At 47.0% G+C, this 20,646-nt stretch overlaps 9 protein-coding genes across 9 annotated transcripts; 4 read left to right on the forward strand and 5 right to left on the reverse strand.

Moving 5' to 3' along the window:
- Nucleotides 1–147: 147 nt before the first annotated feature.
- Nucleotides 148–1,193, forward strand: F9C07_5432 (putative enterobactin esterase IroE-like protein; the record flags this gene model as incomplete). The annotated part of the gene is made up of 2 exons (XM_041295097.1): nt 148–278; nt 344–1,193. 2 exons carry the CDS (start codon nt 148–150, stop codon nt 1,191–1,193), a joined length of 981 nt encoding a protein of 326 aa, XP_041150028.1.
- Nucleotides 1,194–1,282: 89 nt separating this feature from the next.
- F9C07_2262466 (uncharacterized protein) lies at nt 1,283–2,395 on the reverse strand. Its single transcript, XM_071510164.1, has one exon. It carries the CDS (start codon nt 2,015–2,017, stop codon nt 1,523–1,525), a length of 495 nt encoding a protein of 164 aa, XP_071366908.1. The 5' UTR covers nt 2,018–2,395; the 3' UTR covers nt 1,283–1,522.
- Nucleotides 2,396–3,245: 850 nt separating this feature from the next.
- On the forward strand, nt 3,246–7,332 carry F9C07_2280641 (cell wall associated protein). Its single transcript, XM_041287400.2, has 2 exons — nt 3,246–3,752; nt 3,837–7,332. Exon 2 carries the CDS (start codon nt 3,867–3,869, stop codon nt 5,838–5,840), a length of 1,974 nt encoding a protein of 657 aa, XP_041150029.1. The 5' UTR covers nt 3,246–3,752; nt 3,837–3,866; the 3' UTR covers nt 5,841–7,332.
- A 711-nt stretch (nt 7,333–8,043) lies between these two features.
- Nucleotides 8,044–9,759, forward strand: F9C07_2280642 (putative pyruvate decarboxylase; the record flags this gene model as incomplete). Its single annotated transcript, XM_041287398.1, has 1 exon — nt 8,044–9,759. The coding sequence occupies one exon, from the start codon at nt 8,044–8,046 to the stop codon at nt 9,757–9,759; it is 1,716 nt and encodes a 571-aa protein (XP_041150030.1).
- A 266-nt stretch (nt 9,760–10,025) lies between these two features.
- Nucleotides 10,026–11,263, reverse strand: F9C07_1843590 (uncharacterized protein). Its single transcript, XM_071508437.1, has one exon. It carries the CDS (start codon nt 11,044–11,046, stop codon nt 10,396–10,398), a length of 651 nt encoding a protein of 216 aa, XP_071366909.1. The 5' UTR covers nt 11,047–11,263; the 3' UTR covers nt 10,026–10,395.
- A 1,620-nt stretch (nt 11,264–12,883) lies between these two features.
- Nucleotides 12,884–14,186, reverse strand: F9C07_2280643 (uncharacterized protein; the record flags this gene model as incomplete). Its single annotated transcript, XM_041287408.2, has 2 exons — nt 13,822–14,186; nt 12,884–13,598 (listed from the first exon to the last, which is right to left on the reverse strand). The coding sequence occupies exons 1-2, from the start codon at nt 14,178–14,180 to the stop codon at nt 12,884–12,886; spliced, it is 1,074 nt and encodes a 357-aa protein (XP_041150031.2). The 5' UTR covers nt 14,181–14,186.
- A 1,403-nt stretch (nt 14,187–15,589) lies between these two features.
- F9C07_2280645 (uncharacterized protein) lies at nt 15,590–17,323 on the reverse strand. The gene is made up of 3 exons (XM_041295109.2): nt 17,067–17,323; nt 15,927–17,006; nt 15,590–15,875 (listed from the first exon to the last, which is right to left on the reverse strand). Exons 1-3 carry the CDS (start codon nt 17,191–17,193, stop codon nt 15,727–15,729), a joined length of 1,356 nt encoding a protein of 451 aa, XP_041150032.1. The 5' UTR covers nt 17,194–17,323; the 3' UTR covers nt 15,590–15,726.
- Nucleotides 17,324–18,151: 828 nt separating this feature from the next.
- On the reverse strand, nt 18,152–18,629 carry F9C07_5438 (uncharacterized protein; the record flags this gene model as incomplete). Its single annotated transcript, XM_071511354.1, has 2 exons — nt 18,152–18,380; nt 18,547–18,629. The coding sequence occupies 2 exons, from the start codon at nt 18,627–18,629 to the stop codon at nt 18,152–18,154; spliced, it is 312 nt and encodes a 103-aa protein (XP_071366910.1).
- Nucleotides 18,630–18,962: 333 nt separating this feature from the next.
- Nucleotides 18,963–19,275, forward strand: F9C07_5439 (uncharacterized protein; the record flags this gene model as incomplete). The annotated part of the gene is made up of 2 exons (XM_071511355.1): nt 18,963–19,048; nt 19,197–19,275. The coding sequence occupies 2 exons, from the start codon at nt 18,963–18,965 to the stop codon at nt 19,273–19,275; spliced, it is 165 nt and encodes a 54-aa protein (XP_071366911.1).
- Between the last annotated feature and the right edge of the window lie 1,371 nt (nt 19,276–20,646).

The raw sequence follows: 20,646 nt of genomic DNA on the forward strand, positions 1-20,646 counted from the left end.
GGTGCCAACCCCTATCCGGCTTCCCTGTGCCTTAGCAGAACCGTTGATTTCTAGGTAGCATCTGGGATCTCTTCAAGGAGACGCAAACTACAGGGTGATCTTCTACTGATATCTGAAGAACCAATTCAATTTTGTTAGCCATTAGATATGTTTGCATATGCTCCCAATACAATACAGCTGGAGCTGAAGAGCTCCGATGGTGATGCCTACCTGATTCAAGTGGCATGGCCTCTAGCCTGGGACGATCCTAAGGCCCACGGTCATAGTGGCTCCATCATGTATGTTAATCGGAAACTGGGAAGCAATATCAGAATGGTGCATTCGCTCCTAACTTCTATTATAGCTATGTGCTTGATGGTAATGCACTCTTCTTTACAACAACCGAAGCCGCCCGCCGTAGCGCAATGCTTCCCACAAGCGATAATGCGGTGGTGGTAGGAATCGGGTATCCAATCGAAGACAGGCCCTACAGTCCGCGAAGGCATTATGACTACACACCCCCATGTGATAAGTACGAAGCACCATGCGGAATCGACGGTCAGCAACAGGCTTTGCCTCACGGTGGTGCAAATCAGTTTCTTGATTTTCTTGTCAGCACCGTAAGGGCTACTTTGCTTGCAGACGTTTTCCCTGGCCTATGCGTCAATAAAGAGATCCTAATCGGTCATTCTCTGGGCGGGCTTTGCACATTACATGCACTTTTCCAGCACCTAACACCTTTTGATACCTTTATTGCCCTCAGTCCGTCAATATGGTGGAACAAAGAGTTTATCCTGGGAGAAGCAGAGCGGTTCTTGAGGCAGCATCTGGATGTTGTTGGGTCTGAGGCGTATATCACATTGCCTACCTTAATAATTATATATGGGAGCTTGGAACAAGATCGTCGGTGCCACCCAAGCTGGAGCGAGGATAAATGCCGGAGGGTCAAAGCTTTGTCACACGAAAGAAAGATGAAAGACAACGCAGATACGCTAGCAGATTGTTTGCGACAAAGTGGGCGATTAAGAAAGGTACGGGTAAAGGAATATCAGGAAGAGGATCATGGGAGTGTGGTTGGTGGTGGTATTAGTTGGGCAGTCGGAGCTGTTTTGGATGATGGACGGTTCTTTTCTGATGGGGACGATGAGCTGACACACTTCCACTCTTTAACTGAACCTCTCCAGTTCCCTCATGACAGCTTACGTCAGGGTTGATAGTGAAATGTCCAGTCCTCGAATGTGAAGCTTAATGGTCCGCTTGCACAAAACGGCGCAGACTATGAAAAAACCATAGAACTACTTGGGTGTGCTTTGTGAGCTCTTGGGTAGAGCTTTCACTGTGACCGTGCTACATCAAGCCGAAGAAAAGCATAGGATTGATACACTTCGATTAGCACTCCACAAACCCATCGTTTATACCGTAGACCCACCCACAAGGCAAACCAGCATACAAGTAATTCAATCGCGATTACAGGTTTCTTTGACTACATTCACAATAATAGCAGTCACTTTCACCAAGCCAAAGGGCTTCTGTCCACCCAATGTTAGACTAAAATGTGAACCATATTACCAAGCACGAACGGCGGCAATTCTATCCATATCGAAGCCAGGCCTTGGTGCAACAAGAGTCCATGTGTCACACTGTTTTGAGTACGGCCGAAAATGCGCAGCCCGACAACCGGATTTCTTATTACAGATCCTAACACCCTAACATAGGTCTGTAAATCAGGGGCGTGGACAGGGCGGCCATAGGTACTTAAAGAAACTCCAACATAGACAACGTAGGTAGCGCCGTCGACGGTGTAATACCTTTGATCCAGGTTGAAGTAAGGCATAGATCTCAGAGCCTTCCACGCTACCTCCTCGTATTTCTTCTTCAGGAAATTGATATCTGAAATGGACTTTTTGCACGTGTGCAGCTGGTTCGTGACTTTGTTGAGGCTGTTGTTGCATTTACCCAGATTGTCTTGACAATTTTCGCCGTCGCCGCCCAAGGTATCAGCCATGAGCTCAGCTGCTGAAGGTGTGTTGTCTGCCATCAACAACTCTTGACCCGCGCTAATTGCTTGGATATCATCCGGTGTGGGTTGGGAGTCGGCGCAATTGAACCCCCAAGCATGGGGCCATGGTGAAGAGTGCCGAAAGCGCAATGATAGTATTAAATCTCATTTTGGACAGATGAATCGTTCATAAGAAGATAATGTATGACAGTCCTCGATATTTCAGAGCAAAGATCGGCGAGGGTGAAGGAAAGGTATAAGTAGGAGCACTGATAAATCTTGCAATGTGCTTGGAGGTGACTCCGGAGTAATCTATGGTTTAATGCATCACCTTATTAAATCGTGGATCCTCTACCCATTCTGTCAAGCAGTAGAGACTACATGACATATGTCAGATGGGAAGAACCAGGTTTGTCGGCGTTCGGTTCAGAGTAAGGTTACATTGATACTCCGAAGTCGATTAAGACTCCCGGACTACCGCAATATACTAAAGTCACAGGAACCTATATGTCGGCTACGTCATGACCATACCGATCGGTAGTATCTTTGCAATTAAGAGACAGCGGACCCGTACCAAAGTAGCTGTTACGCTAAGAGTCTGACGCTTGCGGGTTTAATTTATTTAGATCCCAATGCGACATGCCAATATTCTCCTATCACAAACCATTCCGAGCTCTTAGGATTTTCACTGAGTTGTAATATAAGGTATTTCAATGTAAGATGAAGCTTGTTGAACCGTAGTTCACACTGTAGAAGCCTAGGCTCTCGAGCTGATCCACGGGACCGATACCCACCCTGTGAATTAGCTCACAGAATCATCCAGTATGTAGGAAACTAGAGGGCCAGACACTATGGTTAGTACAGGCTAGAGGATAGGTTGCAATGTCGTGAGAAGATCAAAGAGGGTTGGAAATTATGGAGATACGCTGTACCCCGGAAATCCAGTCCTGTGCAGCAGCTTCTCAAAACTGCTCCTGAAAACAGCAAAGTCGGGACTGTGTGGTCTTCATCATCAGTATCGTTTCAATTGCAATTTACAAAGGTCTAAGTATGCATTCATCTTGTGCCAGTCTTCCTGCCTCCCAAGAGGCCAACGACAGATATCAAAGACTTTTGTAGCCGCGGGCTAAGGGACACATTAGAGTAGCACTAAATATATGCAGGCTTTATAAAGCCTGAGGTACGAGGTTCTCTGTGAGAGATTGGTACTTGTACAATAGTTCTATCAAGATAGCCATATTTGTAGAAGTGTGGAATTGCTCAGGTGTGTGGGATCAGGGCAAGTGATGTCGTCTATAAGTCTATGGTATAATACAGCGACACATCTCAGACAATCTACTGGCTGTAAAATGTCAAACCTTCCATATTGAATAACGCTCTAAATCTGTAAGGCTGCAAACATGCTCACACTCATGTCATATTATAGTGTGTCGCTCCAGTCCATCATAATTCCAACACAATTGGGACGTTTTGAGTACATGACCGAGTGGGAAGTAGATGACGTGCAACTAGCCAGCTATGGAAGAGCATATAGCGAGGAACCGACTTATGACATAGTCAATGGGCGTGTAGTCGTCATAGGCTGGTCGATACGTTGCATTGAAAACTCACTAGATTGTTCGGCAATCTATGCTCAGGCCTATATAAATCAATAACCTACCATACGAATCCCGACCAGACATACTGCCGAGTTGTCCAGAGTGGCCTAATAGATATTGTGCCTGAAAGACGTGCATGTCATAACCATCTGCAAGTTCCTATCAACCCTCAAAGAGCACGTTCAGCCACCCTGTTCTTCGTCCACAAAGCTTGAGTCACCAATTTGCTGCGCTCAGCGGCTAACGTACTCCAGTAACAGAGCGCTTGAATTTCTATTCTCAGTTGAATCATGAGGCTAACTCATCCTATATGGCTCATCGCCTTAATTGGTGGACGACAGGTGTGTCTTGGGGCTCCTCATGAGTCTGGCTGCGGGCTGGACCATCTGGACTGGTTGGCCCTACATAACGATGCACATGTAGCCATCGACGCTCAGATACCTGACCTCAATGGGGAGGCTGTGGTTGAGGACAGAGAAGTGGACGATTTCTGGTTCGGCAAAGACGAAGAGATCTGGAATGCCAAGGACAATGACCAGTACAATTCTGGGCAGGTTCTGCTTCAGTCACCGCTGGAGGAGAACGTCCCTCTTGACGAGGTTGCAAGTGACTCTATCTCTTTCGATTGTAAAACCAAAGAGCAAGTCATTTATAATGGCCAATCGCAAATGGTATTTACTGAGGTGCGCAACAAGGCACCCCAAAAGGTGGACAAACTCATTATAGAAACGCCAGACTTGAGACCATGGAATCTATCGATCGCCAAGTTCTGGGGTTCGTGCCCTGGAACAAAGCCTGGCGCGACGAGGATTCGATGCGAGTACATAGATGTGCATCCGGGCTCGGTAAGGATTGCACAGATCAAAGTTCAACTCGGGGAATACGAGGGCTCGGCTATCGAATTCCCAATGAAAATGACGTCGTATGTAAATGGCCATCTCAAAGACGACAAGGAGGTGAAGGTTCATTGGGACAAACGCGAACCCTTGGTGTACAAGCAAACCGACCCTTCGAAGTTCCCCCAACCTCGCACATTTAAGGTATCTCCACTCGTGTCTCCACCCGATGAGGCTCTTCGATTGAGACAGCAATTCCACTGGTCGGACCTCCAGTCCACGGGCTTCTACCTCAATCCAAACGAGCCGCTCACCGTCTTTGTGGAATCCAGCGTAAGAGATGGACCTAAACCTCGGCTTGTGCTGGGGCCTCCGGCTTTGGTTCACCCCGATCACGGTAAAGAGCATGTTCCGGCTCAGCTAGTGGAGCTTCCTCCGTTGGAAAATGGCAGAAACAAGATCGTCCATAACTTCGGCGGCATTATCTACATTCGGTATACTCACAGGGCTTCCGACCAGCCCCCACCTCCAGTGTTCTTGAGGCTTGGTGACACAGCTGAGCCATTTCCATTATTCCGTGAGGGCTCGACTACTGATGCTCAGTGGAAGAGTATGCTGGATGTAACAAAGGTTCCTTTTGCCGAACACGACGGCAAGCGAGTAATCATCACGGGTCTCGCGAAGCACGCCAAGAAATATGCGGACAACGGCCAGCGCCAGCAGGAACTGTTAGACACTTACGCGCATATAATAGCTATCCAGGATAGATTCAGTGCTCTGAAGTACAATGCGCGCGATCCAAGAGACAGACCGAGTCTACTCCGGCCCATGGTGGTAGAATCAGTGAATAGTGGCGTCGCCACTGCAACTAATTATCGCGCTGCCATCCCCAACAGACTATCTGACCAGATATATTGGGTCCCAAGGCTGCGTAATTCATGGATGGTCTTTCACGAACTGGGCCACCAGCGCCAGATTACCCGTACCTGGAGCTGGCGGGCAATGACGGAAGTCACAGTCAATATTTACAGTCTGGCAAATCTGCGCGAATATAAACCTCCAGGCCACAGAAATGTCGCAGAGTGGGACAATGCAAAGCAGTATCTCGCTAAGCCCAGCAAGGAAAAGGACTTCGACAGCGCTGGCTTCTATCTCAGTCTTGTGATGTTCGAGCAACTCCGTGTTGTTTTTGGGGATGGTTTCTACCATGAGCTGCATCGGGACGCCCGCCACACGTTAGTTGTTGACAAGGATGCCGATAAAAAACATCATTTCATGACCAAGGCGGCCCAACTGACTAGGCAGGATCTGACCGAATATTTTACAAAATGGGGCCTCAAGCCGGAGAACCGCACAATCAATGAAATGAAGAAACAGCCTAAGCCGAAGCGTGACTACACCAAGACGCCCGTCTACGGAGGGCATTAAATGTATCGAATGCTAGAGCGAAGCCGTCGGATTGAGGAAGCTCTTGAACAATGTCACTAAGCAAGGATAATTTTGTACTTGATCTTGAGGATTGTGATAGCGAGGGACTGGGCAGTCTAGACTTATTGGATGAGTAACATGCCAGACTTAAGCCAAAAATGTCAAGAAGCGAGTGATGCCCGAATGGAACAAGACCCGCACGAGGAAACAGGCTCCGAAAATATTCTTCTGAATAGTTAAAGATAAGTCCTGTGGTGCGCCACATTATTGTCTAAATTCTTGTGGTGGGCTGCATGCGGTCGATATTGCATTGGCACTACCCAGCAACCGGATGTGAGACCGCTGCGACAGATGTAGCTGAGGCTCAAGAGGCTGAAGACTGTCCCTACTGAAGGTTCAGGCCAGTATTTGGAGTTGGATCCCTCCATTTGAAAGAATATAGTCAAGGGTGACTTTCCTTAGCTTCTGCCCATGTAAATATCGCAAGTGAACCAACATAATCTAGCGGGTCACCTACTAGCACGATTGAAAGCTCTTGTGGGGTTCAAGCCATCGGAATGTGTCCGACTGGTCAGTGATATCTGTTCTTCGACAAACGGTTAAAATCGACTGTTAACTACCTGAAGCTCATATTAATATCCGTGGAGGCCCACAGTAAATACCTTTGTATGCCATTTCCACCCTCCCGCTCTGCCGGCCCTCGCTTTGATGCCTTTTTCAATCTGCCCTTCTTCTATTTATACACTTTATCTTCTTTTACAAACCCCTGTATACCCAGGATAACCGGTCATTAGAAAAAAAGACATGCACAAAACATAATAACCCTAGACATAATAATCCTAGGCAACAGAGTAACAACGACCACACAAGCCACCACAATGAAAGCCAAGAACATAAAGTCAATCCCATCAACCACGAAAGGTCCACAACTCACAGGTAGCGTTACATCCATAGCCCAATCAATAACAACAGGCCAAAGGTAAAGCAAGCACCTACCGTTATCATGCCATGCCACGCGGAAAGCAAGGTCACAGAAGTGGAGCGCGGATACTAGCGCGATAGCCGGACCTATATTCCTGCAGACTGGTCACTGCGCCCCATAGACGGAGTTTGCACTGACGGTGACCACTTTCATCTGTCGCTGGGGAGACTAAAATGATACAACACCAGCCAAGAGAGGAAGGGACTGGTCTGGGGTTGGCTCGAGATGACGTACGTACATGTACACTAGTTCCTCCTGGGGAGGAATCTTTGTGATAACGGATTTCAAGATGTACCAGGAAATCATGAGAGCCAAGACCAGTACCATGGACGAGTGTGTGCTAGCAAAGGCATGCCTGAAGCCGAAACGTGAACGTTGCTTCCGAGACCTCCGTTGTCGGCCCCACTCTTTTAGTTTCTCTTAGCGTGGGTGCTTGTTAACCTTATATGGAGTATAGTTCAAGACATTGGAGCAAGTAATATAGTGAAAAAATCCGAAAATGTTCCGAAGAAAGTGGGAGGGGGATTCGAAAGTGTTTCGACTGTAAGGCTCTTGACCGTTACTACATTGTGTGGTGGGAAAGGAAATAATAATTCTTATAGTTCTGGCGTCTATATTGATATGCTCTCTGTGCGGATTTCGTAGGGCATTCTTTCTTGACGTGTTTCGTAGGGCTTTTAGTGTTCTGTTAGGCGATGCTACAGGTATTAGTTGAATGCCTTGGTGTGCAATATTGATGGTCGGGGGTTCCTTTCCACACCTTGGAACGGATAGTGAAGATATTCCTGCACTGCAATTTCTCCGTTGGATTGGCTGGACAAGACCATTGATAAAACCTTAATACTAAGCAAGGATAAGAATATACAACAAAATAGAGTATACATGCTTATAATTAAGGCTATTTCATACTCCTGCAAGGTCTGGGCAGTCACTCGAATTGTGCCAGTAGTTTAGATCTAGAATAAAAACCGGCTCCTCTTTCACAACTAACCCTGGCACCGTGCATTAGGGCTGAAATCCTTCATATTTAGGGGCCTTGGCGGTCTTGTAGATCAAAAGAACACGGAATACAGCTCCGGGTAGTTTTAGAAATACCTTCTGATCTCTTGCTATGAATGCTAGGCGTAGTTGGTGAATTATAAATTGAAGCAACGGTCAAACTTCCACGCAGTTCTGTAACCTTGAGGCTGTACCAGTGCTACTTCTACCATTGGAACGATCATGTCTGAGACAATTCATCTGACGGAGTATCTCTTCCGGCGTCTCCGCGAGGTGGGCTTGCAGGCCGTCCATGGAGTCCCCGGAGACTACAACCTCTTGATGATGGACTATATTGTTCCAGCTGGGCTGGAGTGGGTTGGAAACTGCAACGAGCTTAATGCCGGCTACGCCGCAGATGGGTATGCGCGAGTCAAAGGCATCGGTGCCCTTGTCACAACATTCGGCGTGGGAGAGCTATCAGCCATCAACGCTATTGCGGGCTCATATGCTGAAATGGCTCCGGTGATTCACATTGTCGGCACGCCGAAACGTGCAATGCAGACACGAGGAGCCAAGCTTCACCATTCTGTATGCAGTGGAAAGCCAAGCGATTTCACCATGTTCGCAGAGATGTACTCTAAAATCACCGCTGCACAAGAGAATCTCTGGGATGCTTCAACAGCTCCCGCTCAGATTGATCGATTGATACGGGAATGCATTATTCAATCTCGACCGGTATATTTACAAGTTCCAGCGGACATGGTTACCGAACCTGTCCCCGCCGCAGCTCTTTCTCGACCTCTTGATCTCACCCCGCCTTCCAACGACCCGGAGACTGAGCAGGAAATCTGTAATATCATTGTGGAGAGAATCAGTAACGCAAAGCAACCATTTATTTTGATCGACGCCGGCACATCCCGCTACGGGCTAGTGAGCGAGGCAGATAAGCTGGTCAGAATAACAGGGTTCCCAACCGCCACGACACCCTTCGGAAAGGGGATACCGGATGAGACTTTACCGAACTTCCACGGCATCTATGCATCAGTGGGAGAAGGGACATATCTGCCTTATGTCGAATCCTCCGATCTGATTATCAATATCGGACCTGTCCACAGCAATGTCAATACCTCTTGTTTCACCACGATTCCCAACTCCAGGGTGTCCATCGTCTTTGACCAGACATCCATCACTATCGATGGCGAAGTCTACAACGTCTTCCCAAAAGGCGTGTTAAAAAGGGTACTCGACCACCTTCAGGATGCTATGCTCTCCTTCTGGCCATACCCAAACTTACCAGACCCACGATCCACACTAAAGCACATCTCTCGAGCAACCAGCGCAGGAGCTCTCACACAAGACATATTCTTCAAGCGCATGTCATATTTCTTCCGCCCCGGAGATATAATCTTAACAGAAACCGGCACCGCAAGCAACGGTGGTCGTGACTTCGTCTTCCCTCAAAATGTGAGCATGATAAATTCTGGTGTCTGGCTGTCGATCGGCTACATGCTCGGTGCCGCACAAGGAGTAGCCCTAGCACAACGAAATATGGTCTCGCAAGGACGAACAATCCTTTTTATAGGCGATGGCAGTTTCCAAGTGACAGCACAAGAACTGAGTACTATTATCCGGAAGAAACTGAGTGCCATTATCTTCGTGATCAATAACGATGGGTACACGATTGAGCGTTTGATTCATGGGATGGACGCGGACTATAATGATATTGCAATGTGGCGATATCTCGATTCACCTTCTTATTTCGGGGCCCCGTCCGACGATTCATATCCTGTGTTCACTGCGAGGGTGAGCACGTGGGGGGAGCTTGATGGCGTTTTGTCGAGAGAGAGCTTTCAGCGCGGCCCAGGGCTGCGAATGGTGGAACTGATGATGGGTGTCTCGGACTGTACGGAAACGTTGAGGCTCTTTCTTAAGATGTATGCTGCTAGGAAGGAGTGATTTATTTTATTTTATTTTTATTTTTTTGTTTTGGTCTCTTGTAATTAGCACCCGGAGTGTAAGTTAGAATTGGCGGTCTATAAAGACTTCCAATGTTAATATCATGGCATGAACGTTATGTAAGAGGAGCATGGAGGTGAGATTCACGGGGAGGAGCAAAAGATCATGAGAGATTATGATATATCGATCTCTAGGATGATTATTTACCAAGTTGAAGGCATTTACTATGTTAAACTCGTATCGCTTCACGCTTATTGGAAAGATATATACATTAGTACCAGACGAGCCACGAGACACCATCTAGCACGAAGTTTGAGCGGAGCTATTATTCAATCCCCAACAAAGATAGAACAGAGGAGCGTATAGTATCAATTAGAAGGAGGCCATATAAATGACCTATGTATCCCCATTCTGTGGTAGGTGTTGAACACTTGATTATTTGCGGATGAAGATGGAATATCTCACAGCAACTGCATGTAGATATAGGACAGGGGCGATGCCATATTTCAACACAGGTATGCCTTATTTTCTATGGCCAATTTCCATAACGTGAGGCATGGTGGTATTCACTAATGTGCTCAAATGTTCAACGTTGAGACATGCGGTATCTCTGTAGACTATCAAATACGGAGAGCTTCACCGAGTAAGGCCATTTCCATTAAAACGCTTGGAGAAAAGGCGGTGCACACCAGATGTTATCGCGTTTCGAGAGCGAGACAGGAAAGGGTAATCACTGTTATTGTGCCGATAACTCTTATGGAAGGTGGGAGCTGGTCGGCCATTTTTCTTTTTGCGGGCATTGAATGGCTGGTTCGAGTTAGCCGGTAAGGCTGATATAGGCGCTAATTCTGGGAAATAGTCCCACTTCTTCTCCCAAAAGTAGTGGTTAGGCCGTGTAGGGAATGCAGTTCTGGTTAACGGGTACTCATCCCGGTTTCTATGCAAGAAAGAAGTGGTGATGATCCTTGGGCGTGATGTAGACTCATCTTTTTCAAACAGGGTATCGGGAGGAGAATGATTCACTCCCATGGGTAGATCATCTGAGTCGGACTTGTTGATGACTGGATAGTCTTCAGTTGATTCCCGGGAAGGGCAACGCTCAGAGAGGCTAGGTGGGGTGCTCCTGGCGTCGAACCATGTAGTTTGACTGGGATCTATAGAAGGGCTTCCCCGTACTGGATTTAGGGGCAACGTATGGAGAGGTTTATCAAATGAAGGAATTCGTTGACTTGAGCAAATTGACTGCTTTGGCTCGTCAAGCGACTGGGTTGGCCTCATGGGAGGCATAGCATAAATGCGAATCAAGGACAAGCCAGCCAATTTGACAACTCGTTGGGTAGGTCGTAGAATATGATATTAGAGAAGAACCAAAACGATGAAGATAATTTCGCGATTTTATTCTTCGCCCGTGATAGCAATAGGTAACGGAGACTCTATTCTTATAATAAGAAGATCCGGAGAGACCCGAAGCCGTGATGCGGACAATGAAGGGTAAGCAGAAAGCAATGTAAGATAATCAGAGCTCCATCAGCAATGTTTCGGAATGACCAGCAGAAGAAAACCAGACAAATTTTGGGACAGACCTAAAGATAGCGTGAGTGGATAAAAGGCCGTCACATCCATATCTAGCAAGACTTCATGAAGCACGGTCACTTGGGATTTTTTTCTACTTGGTCTGGTGTAGGTGAAGGATCTGATATATCCTAAAGTCGATTCTCGGAATGACTAGGTTTCGGAATAATGTAGACTCCGCACTGCTTTGGATCATGGACATAGTATGCTTCGATCTTCCTTATAGCCATGGGAGTACTTGGTCTAGCCTATCCCTACAAGTGATAGCCCAGAGGTTAGCCTCGATTGCCCAGTTAATAAAGGAGAAATCAGGCGGTGATCGCTAGAATGAACTGATCGACTTGAGGCCACATGGCGCGATCCTTCCCGCCCCGAATACGAGAAGTAACCCACCAGCATAAGCCCTGTCACAAAGGCCATGGCTCTTGGCTCTTTTGCTTAGTATAATACTACATAACATGGTTATATTCCGCGAGGATAGCCTTACCTTGAATGATATGGGTGTCTAGGATGAGATGCAGCAATAAGAATTACCAGAGACTAGTCTTACAAAGGCCAGACCAATGTGGTGCCTGTCGATGTGGTTACTAGTTTTTCAATATTCTCATACAAATATTAGTTTGTTCTCAACTGGTGTACTGGAGTAATTATACTTATATTCACTTTCAAACGACTTGTGTTGCATACGCGTAATGAATACCCGCTTGAATCCCCTTCGGCCACTATGGTGGGCTTGCACTAGTTTATCTCGATAAGATCAGCACTTTGCTTCGGGCATACATTCGAATTTGGCTTTTACAACAGATGATCAAGTGAAGAACTAACTTTTGGCTGAACGTTACATGCTTGAATACGAGATGGTTCGTTCAGCCTATACACATTTTATTTTCTTTTGTATTTATTATCGCACCGAACAAAGTCTTGTATGGTTCCCCAGTCTTTTCTTTTGTCTTCTTCCTCTTAGAAGTTGTGAGATATGTCAGATAACTTCATTGAGGTACTCTGTCCTTCTACCGCAGGATTAGTTGCCTAGTCGGTTGCCTGTCCCTACTCACCCACGCCTTCCATGCACAGAAGCCTTGAAGAGGGTTTCCCCCTGATTTAACTCTGCTGAGACTTCCAGAACTATCACACGTTTCCTGTCGGACTTGTAGCCTATCGAGGCCCGATCGACGGCCAACGAAGACTTTTCCTATAGGAAGATATGGTCTATAACACACTTACGGGCACCGCTCTGTCCAATTTTACCAACTTTTGAGCAAGCCGAGCTTGCTGGATTATGTTACTTTGTGATATCGTGTCTTCAATGTGTAATACTTTATTACCTTCTATGCTTTGTATACGTCTATCAGTAGCGCAACTAGCGCTACAGTGGAGGTGGTGAAACGATAGGTGATAATGGGAGGTAGACGTTATCCTAGATCATCCCTAGTATCTCTAGTCCGAGGTGTCGTGGGTGAATTGATTTGACTGAATGTAACGTACATCATGGTCATTTAAGTACTAGAGACTCTGATTGGATAGCCACAACAATAATCTAGAGAGCAACGGCTCACCCGCCCACTATCCCAAACTCCCCTCTAACATCTTCCAAAAGCTCCCAAGCCCACTCATACCTCTCTATTTCCATAGAACCAACCCTCAAACCAAACCTCTTCGAATTCGCATGTCCCACCGAAAATACCGGCCCCCTCCACCCTCTCTTTCTAGAAACCTCAACAGCAGCCTCCAACAGACTCCTCCCAACACCAACACCACGATACTGTAACTGCACAGTCCAAGCCCGAATAACACCAATCTTGATCCCATTCCCAAGAACACCTATTCTCAATATCTCCTGAGGGGCGAAAACATGTTCATCTAGTTCAGAAACGGTATCAACAACCCTAAGAACCAAGGTTCCTATGATCCTATCCCCGAATTTGGTTATGAGGATTAGATCCCCATCCTTATCCATATCTATTGTTCTAGCTTCATTGGAAGCCGGGATTTGATTCTGGGGTGGGTTTGAATTGTGATGATAGTTAGAGTATAACCATCTCCAAGTTCCGACTCGTTCTGCTTCGTCGAGGTAGCCGCTTGTTATGTAGCGCGTGAATGATAGGACGGTTGCTATGCAGCCTGTGGTTATTGTTAGGAGGAGTATCCAGTCGGAGGTAATTTTATAGAAATGTTGTGAGAGGAGGGCGAGGATGAGAGACAACAGTGTTAGGGTTAGGGGGTGGAGAAGGATGGCGCGGGATGCGGTTTGGCATTGTTGGGCTATGCTGTCGGAGATTAAATGGAGAGAGGTTAGTCACAATGTAGCCACAGAAGACAACGGCTTACTCGGATGTGATAATAGAAGATAGTGGGTAGTCACCACCAATATCAATCCCCATGAGCACGCGCTAGAAGACAAGGATACCGGTGATAGACACAGCCGGAGAATTGGAGGCAAGAGCCTGGGCCAAAGTCGCCAGAATGATAATAATCAATTCATTTCCATACATCCGCTTGCGTCCAACAATATCCGCGAGCCATCCGAAGAAAGGCTGACCGATGACCGTGCCGCCTGAGGTAGATACTTTGATGGCTGTGTCGGAATTGTAGGGAATTTTGCCAGGGCGGGAAGCGGCATCTTGCCAGTAAACAACACCTAGCATCGCTGAACAGAGGTTAATGGCAAAGATGTCGTAGGAGCCAGTGAAGAATCCGACACCCGCCACAACGACCGCCCGCGCGTGACGCCAACCGAAAGGTGCATTGTCAATCTGGGCAAGTGCAAGGGGACGGCGTTCATTTAGATCTTCGATGTGGGCAAAAATAGTATTATAGCTGGGAAAGGCGGAGTTGCCGCCAGAAGTCATAGTAGTCATCTCGCATGCACTCACGTGCTACGACTAGGCTCCTCAAATCGGTTTATAACTTTATGAGAGGTAAAGTGCAAGAGGGAGGGAAGTACGACAGCAAACTTGTGGAATAAATGACTCAGTAAAGAACGAACAGATATAGCTAATACCAGCAATAGGTAATAGCTTCACTAGAAACAAAACTAATCTGGCTATACTCTTCGCCAATAGATCATGCACATGGCCTAATGAATGGCTAGGGAACGAATAGAGGACGCACCATGAGTTACCCAAAAGGGAAGCAGTAACCCTAGGTTGCTCTCCCGAGGCGTCTTTAGCTCCCGATCAATACCATTAAAGTTCCTCAACGCGGGCTTGGGATAAAGTCGGCCTTGCATTCTCGTGCCACTGACCATACGACTAAATTCAGCTGTGATAGCAGCAATCCGTTTCTGTAGTACAGCGGTATGGGAGATCAAACGGTACCTCCCTCCGTGGAAGCTATCTGCAGATTCACGATGGTCACGTGAATGATGCTTTACAGATGGCTTGACAAACTTAATGAATTAAGCAAAAGTTATTGAAAGGCTCTCAATCATTCACGTGGTTGGGAACTTTAAACCATGTGGACCATACTCACGAGGGGAGAGCCCTGGATTGGAGTTGAGATTAGACTCCTCTGTGCAGTATCATTGGGTCGGCTTAAAAGCACGAATACTGCATTAGGAAGAAAGGTAAACTGACGGGAAAATATACACATTCTCGTTTGGATAAAGACAGCATATTCCTTTTCTCCTTTTTTTTTGTCGGGGCATGTGGTTACACTTGGATGAATAGCCACTTAACAAAGCGTGGCTCCAGATTCTGAAATGCCATATAGAGATGTCGCATTCTCGAAGTCTTACATCATATGCCATCCAGGAGCTTTTCCTTCGTGGTCTAGAAATGCCAGTGGCGGCTCTAAATTGTCCATCTTATAAGCTTTTCTCGATACCCCTCCGGAAGGTAATTTACGGACCTTAGCTCCGACCCTTCGCATATACTAGACGGAGGAAAACAAGACGAGCAAGGTTACTGTGAAAGAGAAGAATGATGATGATAGAGAGTATTAATTCAAAATCATGAATGAAGATGCTAGAGGGATAACGAAATAAGGAATTTCACGGCATGCTACCCTTCAAACTCTAATTCAATGATCTGCGTGTCCTTGATTTAAGCTTCAAATAGGGCTGGCCCTGTCACTACTAGGGTAGTACTAGTACTAGTAACTACTACGGGGCGCAGAAAGTATATCTGAACCTTCTTTTATTACGTTGCCACTACAAGTATGAATTCCTCAGGCCGCCCACCTCCTCGAGAATGATGAAGCAGCAACCGACTGAATCCATGCAGGCCGCAAACTCAATTCAGTTTGCCATTTGAGCTCCTTGCAACAACGGACACATGGTAGCATTAATCTATACTGGTCTAATCTATACTTTTCCCAAATTCATAGGGGATATTCTATACATATAACAACAGAAACATCAACGGAGAATCAAAGATAAATACCGAAATATCACACTTACAGTCCCCGCTTCATCTTCCATCGCATGATGAAGGAGGCAAAGGGGAAAAACAAAATCGATACACCGATCCACGCAAAAAGGACACCGAAATCAAGACCGATGCGAGAATGTGTCCCGAAGAGGATGGTACGCAACGCCTCGACAACTGTTTTATATTAGTATTAGGAGTAACGCTGAAGAGAAGAGGCAGACTTACTGCGATGCAACGGCCATGCGTAGCCCCATCGGAAGAATCCTGGGGCGAGGTCCAGCGCATAGAACCCGGTTGCAACGTTACTAATGACCCAGAAGATAAGGAACAGCGAGCTCCAAGGGAATCCTAACACCATTGCCATATTCTCGAGAGGAAAGCCGAGAGCACTCATGCCTACCCAGTTCAACATCCAGAACACCACAAAGGATCCATGTCCATAGGCATTTGGGTTGCTAGCGGAAACAGTATCTGGTGCCGGAGAGTTGCTGAATGGAATTTGGAACGCTAACGACACGAAAGAGTAGAACAGGGACAGGAAGAAATAGGCTGTGATGTTGGAACACACACGCCACAGCAGCCACTGCGGTATCTTCAACGGGGGGTGATTGTCCTTGAGGAATTGCGCATGAATCGGCATAAGGAATGGGGAATTAAAGAAAGCGATGATGATGAGGTAAATCAAGCCGATGGTGACAGAGGGTGTTGCAGCAGCCGGACCAAATGGCCTAAGATCCACAGTGTTGAAACCAATAGCCGGGTTTATCGCTTGCGGGACATTCGAAATATTTAGCGATTCTTGGGCAACGGTTTGTACCCAGCGTGGTCCGAATTCGGCCAGGACTGTGCTCGCAAAGGCTGTCAACCCCGGTGTGATATAACTGGAATAAGTCGTTTCGTCACGAGCAGTGATGACAACGAATTGCGCAGCGCCGGTGGGATCGTACGAGGAATTTCCGTTTTTGACCGCATCGTGAAGAAGGGTAGTTGCATTCGCATTGACAATGATGGCAGCATAGGCATGCTCATCATACACACCCTGTCTCACGGCCCATGGATCATAGTTAAACTCATCCGGAGATTTTATGGTATATCCCAATCGGCCGGTTTCAGGGGTTCGGATTAGATTCTCTGCCACGTCGGTCACTGCAGGTCCCACAATTGGTTTGGTATCGCGATATGGATCGACCATGCCATCGAAGTCGACAACCCAGACCGTTAACGAATGGAGATTCTGCTCGACGCGAAACTGAACGGCCCAGTATAGGGACAGGATACAGAGGATGAAGACGCAAAGTGTGAGAACTATACGAGGGTACTGTTTAGCACGTTTCACACTATGGATAGAGAATAGGGGATACTCACCTGTACGGCCCCATTGGATAAACACTTGACGTCGAACCGATCTTAGCGCGGGGTCGAAAAAGGAGACAGCAGTGGGTGGCACTTCGACCTTGTCGCTGCCTTCGCCGATCTCCGTCTTCTCGCTCATCCTTATCGAAGTCGTTGTCGTCCAAGCCTGTTCAGGGGAGAAGGAGTAACAAAAACTACTAAGGGCGTTGGCAATGGCACATATGGCGAGATGCCTCAATATTTATCTGCCAACTCATTGCCAATCACGTCAATCGTCTGATGTAAAAAAACTCGGATTTCGAGACAAACACTCGGGATATTTTCTAAATCGGGCATATCTAGACCTGAAATCGGAGACGGTGATTGGGTCGGACATTCGCCATGGTCCTAAGGCCGACACCAGTCACGTGGATTGTCTGGCACGTGCCGATCTTATCTGGTAGCAAATCGGAAGGCCTGCTGAAGCAACGTCTTATCGGAACATCCCGTCGGATTTCTAATATCCCACGGACTTTGCGTATAGCGAGATAAACTCCGAGTTAACATGCAGGTCAACAAAGGAAATATGCATAAATTAGAGCACTTGCCATTGCCAATGCCCTGATGAAGATCATGCCATTCAGCAGGTCTTTCGCCGATGTTCAACTTGCTTAATTGACTCAATTCATAAGCATGCAGTTTCACCTACAGTTGGACTCGTGCTGGGTGAGGTAAACATTGTTCTATCATAGGACCTACTACGAAGTGTAGATACCTGATTATCACAATACGTAAACCATTAACGAAATCCCGATGACCAAGGCCGAGGACCGTTCTCGTCCGTATCCCTGAAAGTTCAAGCCGAAACTCTTCGCTCTAATCCTGCGGTACCTAGTCTCTATCGAATTTCATCAAAACAGTAATATGAGACACGGGAGCTATACCATTTGATATGTAGGAAGTACTACATCAGGAATACTTGCCAATCATTGGGCATAAAATTCACAGTTATTGAGAAGCATCCTTAATGTCATATTTTACAAACACGGATTACCCGTATGTGTCTCATTGGTCCTAGCAGTCAAGCAACCTCCACATAGCAAGCAATCTAATCCTTGTCAGCTACCTTTGCAGCTTAAGCACTTGTTTAAGCTATGGCCAGTGCGACTCATAGCCGCACCACCAGCCACCCACTGAGCAGCGCCAGTAGCCAATGGCATAGCCGCGTTGTCGCTAGTGTCAGCGGTGGCAGTGGCAGAAGAGGAAGCAGAAGATCCTAACGTAGCACTACCGGTAGCAGAAGCGGTGGTCTTGGAAGCACCGGAGCTTGTGGCGGAGGCGGTAGCACTGGCAAGAGGCAGACTCGGTGGCAGTGATGGTGACGGTCATATTGGGGATGGAGGAGCTTGTGCAGAACTGTAGCCGGCAGAGACGGTGCTAGGTTCCTTAGTCTCTTTCACCCATCCTTTCCATGCCTTTCGTGCGACAATCATCTAGGGGTATGGATACTTACAAGCCTGGGGTCGTGTAGGCAAACTCAAAGGCGGTACTGCCCACCGTGATAATGAGCCCCACCGGGGATCCAGCAGTGGTCATAATTATTATCCCCATCATCAGAAGCTGCAATAGATCTAGTAGCTGAAGCACTCATGACTGTGGTCTGTGCAGCGGCAGGGTGTTTATTTCCAAGGGTAGTAAGGGTGACACTGCTCTGATTGCGGCAGTTGTAATTGTTCCCTCTGCCGTGCCGATGGGCTCGACCTCGCTAGGAGAGGGTCGTTAGCAGCTGCGGGTGTAACGATGGCCAGGAGGGGGAAAGAGCGTGGGGCTTGGAATGGCATGATATTCCTCTGGTGCGTGATGATTAAACGGGCCACCTAGAAAGGACTGTATATATCAGGGGCAAAAGTGGAGGCGGTGGCGCTGACCATGCTGCCGACGGGCGTGGGGGGCGATAAGGATGAGTGGACAGTCTATAATCTGACGTGGAAGGCGACGGTGTACAGCTTGGAGGGGTAGGTAAGGTTGAGCGATGCAACGCTACAGATTACCGGTGAGGTTGAGGCACGGGTGGCTATTACGGACTAACGCCAGACTAGCAGATCCCTTACTCTAGTATGGAATGAGGTGCATATGTACCCTTGTTAAGTTGTCTTGTCACAGTGGGGGTTATTCAAATTTAGCCTCAGACCAGCAGCACTCTATGAGTTCGTTTAAAGGGACTTTCTTTATGAACGACTAGCTTCCTATGTAATATACCTATCTAGCTAGTCCGCTTAACTTTGACCTATTAACCTTAAAGCTCTACAGGGGACCATCGCTTAGAGTATATCACTAGTTTTTGTACTAGCGTGTACTGGTCGAGTATGAGACCTGATGAATAAACTGGGATTTTACTACACTGCTCTGACTGATCTCCTCTTAGGCGGCGTGTTCGCATATTCCTTTTGGACTAAAAAATGTGTGATTCCAATAATCTCCGCGAAACAGCCTTTTTAGTTAGCCCTGGGATGCTCTAGGAAATGCCAGGGATATGTAACATCTGAGCCTTTGCCGTACTTTTGATTCTCTCTTGGATGGGTCCTCCTTCGGTCACCCTCCACATTTATGCTTAGCACTTGCGCTGCTGTTACCCTAATCAAGTCTTTATTTAAGGTCGCAGGGCTGAAGTCAATTTGCAATAGTACATTCTATTTCGGTGCTGCCGCTGTTATAGGGTGGGCCTATTGGTGGAATGGCGGGGGCCAAGACAGCCATTACTTACTGGCTGCAGCTGTAAATGGGACATCTAGATTCTTGACAGTTTTTGTAATATTGTAACGGGATGTATTAGCCTGGAACGGTGCATGGATGGGGTTCGTGATCCACCATCCCGCGTATAGCGCCGGACTTTTGCAATTTGTCAGGGTGCGGCCCGCGATGTAGCTTAGTAGCCTCTAGACTTTCTTAGCTGCATAAACTCGAAGAGCGCCGGTCAAATGTAACTCTATCACTCGGTCCCTGCGCACTGAACTTCTGTCCTCGATTCATGCCCGATGGCACTAACCATATTTAGAACGTTAAGATTACTGGTAGAGATCGTCCGGGGTTGCATCGCATCTCTATCTATATAGATTGGAACAGGAAAAAGGATCCCGGAATGGAATATTGGGTGGTAAACCCCCTTGACCTAAGGCTGCAGTATCCTCTTTCGTGTGTTTTCTTAACTCATCAATAAGAGGGGCTACTATAGTACTAGCTTCTTCTAAATATCCGGGAAACTTACCCGGTAATTCAACACTGGTTGGTCGGAAATTTATATCCGAATGAGTCCAAAATAGGAACGAGCTACCGTGACTTTGTGGAGCCCTGTCAGGATATTCTTGACAAACTTAATCAGCTTTAATTAGTGGCTACTCTCTATATCAGGCTTATCACAGTGATCTGGACCAATAATATGGATTAGAAACACCCTTCACACATGTATAACTTAGCTTTCGATGATTTGCCAATTCACCCCATGCTTGTCCCGTTCCGGTTCTGATTTGCCTGATGCTGTAGGCAAGCTCTAGCCTGCTCATCCTCCAATGTTCTTAAGACCCATAGCCTTGTATCATTACGCCCCATAGCCGTC

Source organism: Aspergillus flavus, chromosome 7 (assembly GCF_009017415.1).
Source record: "Aspergillus flavus chromosome 7, complete sequence".
Taxonomy (NCBI): Eukaryota; Fungi; Ascomycota; class Eurotiomycetes; order Eurotiales; family Aspergillaceae; genus Aspergillus; species Aspergillus flavus.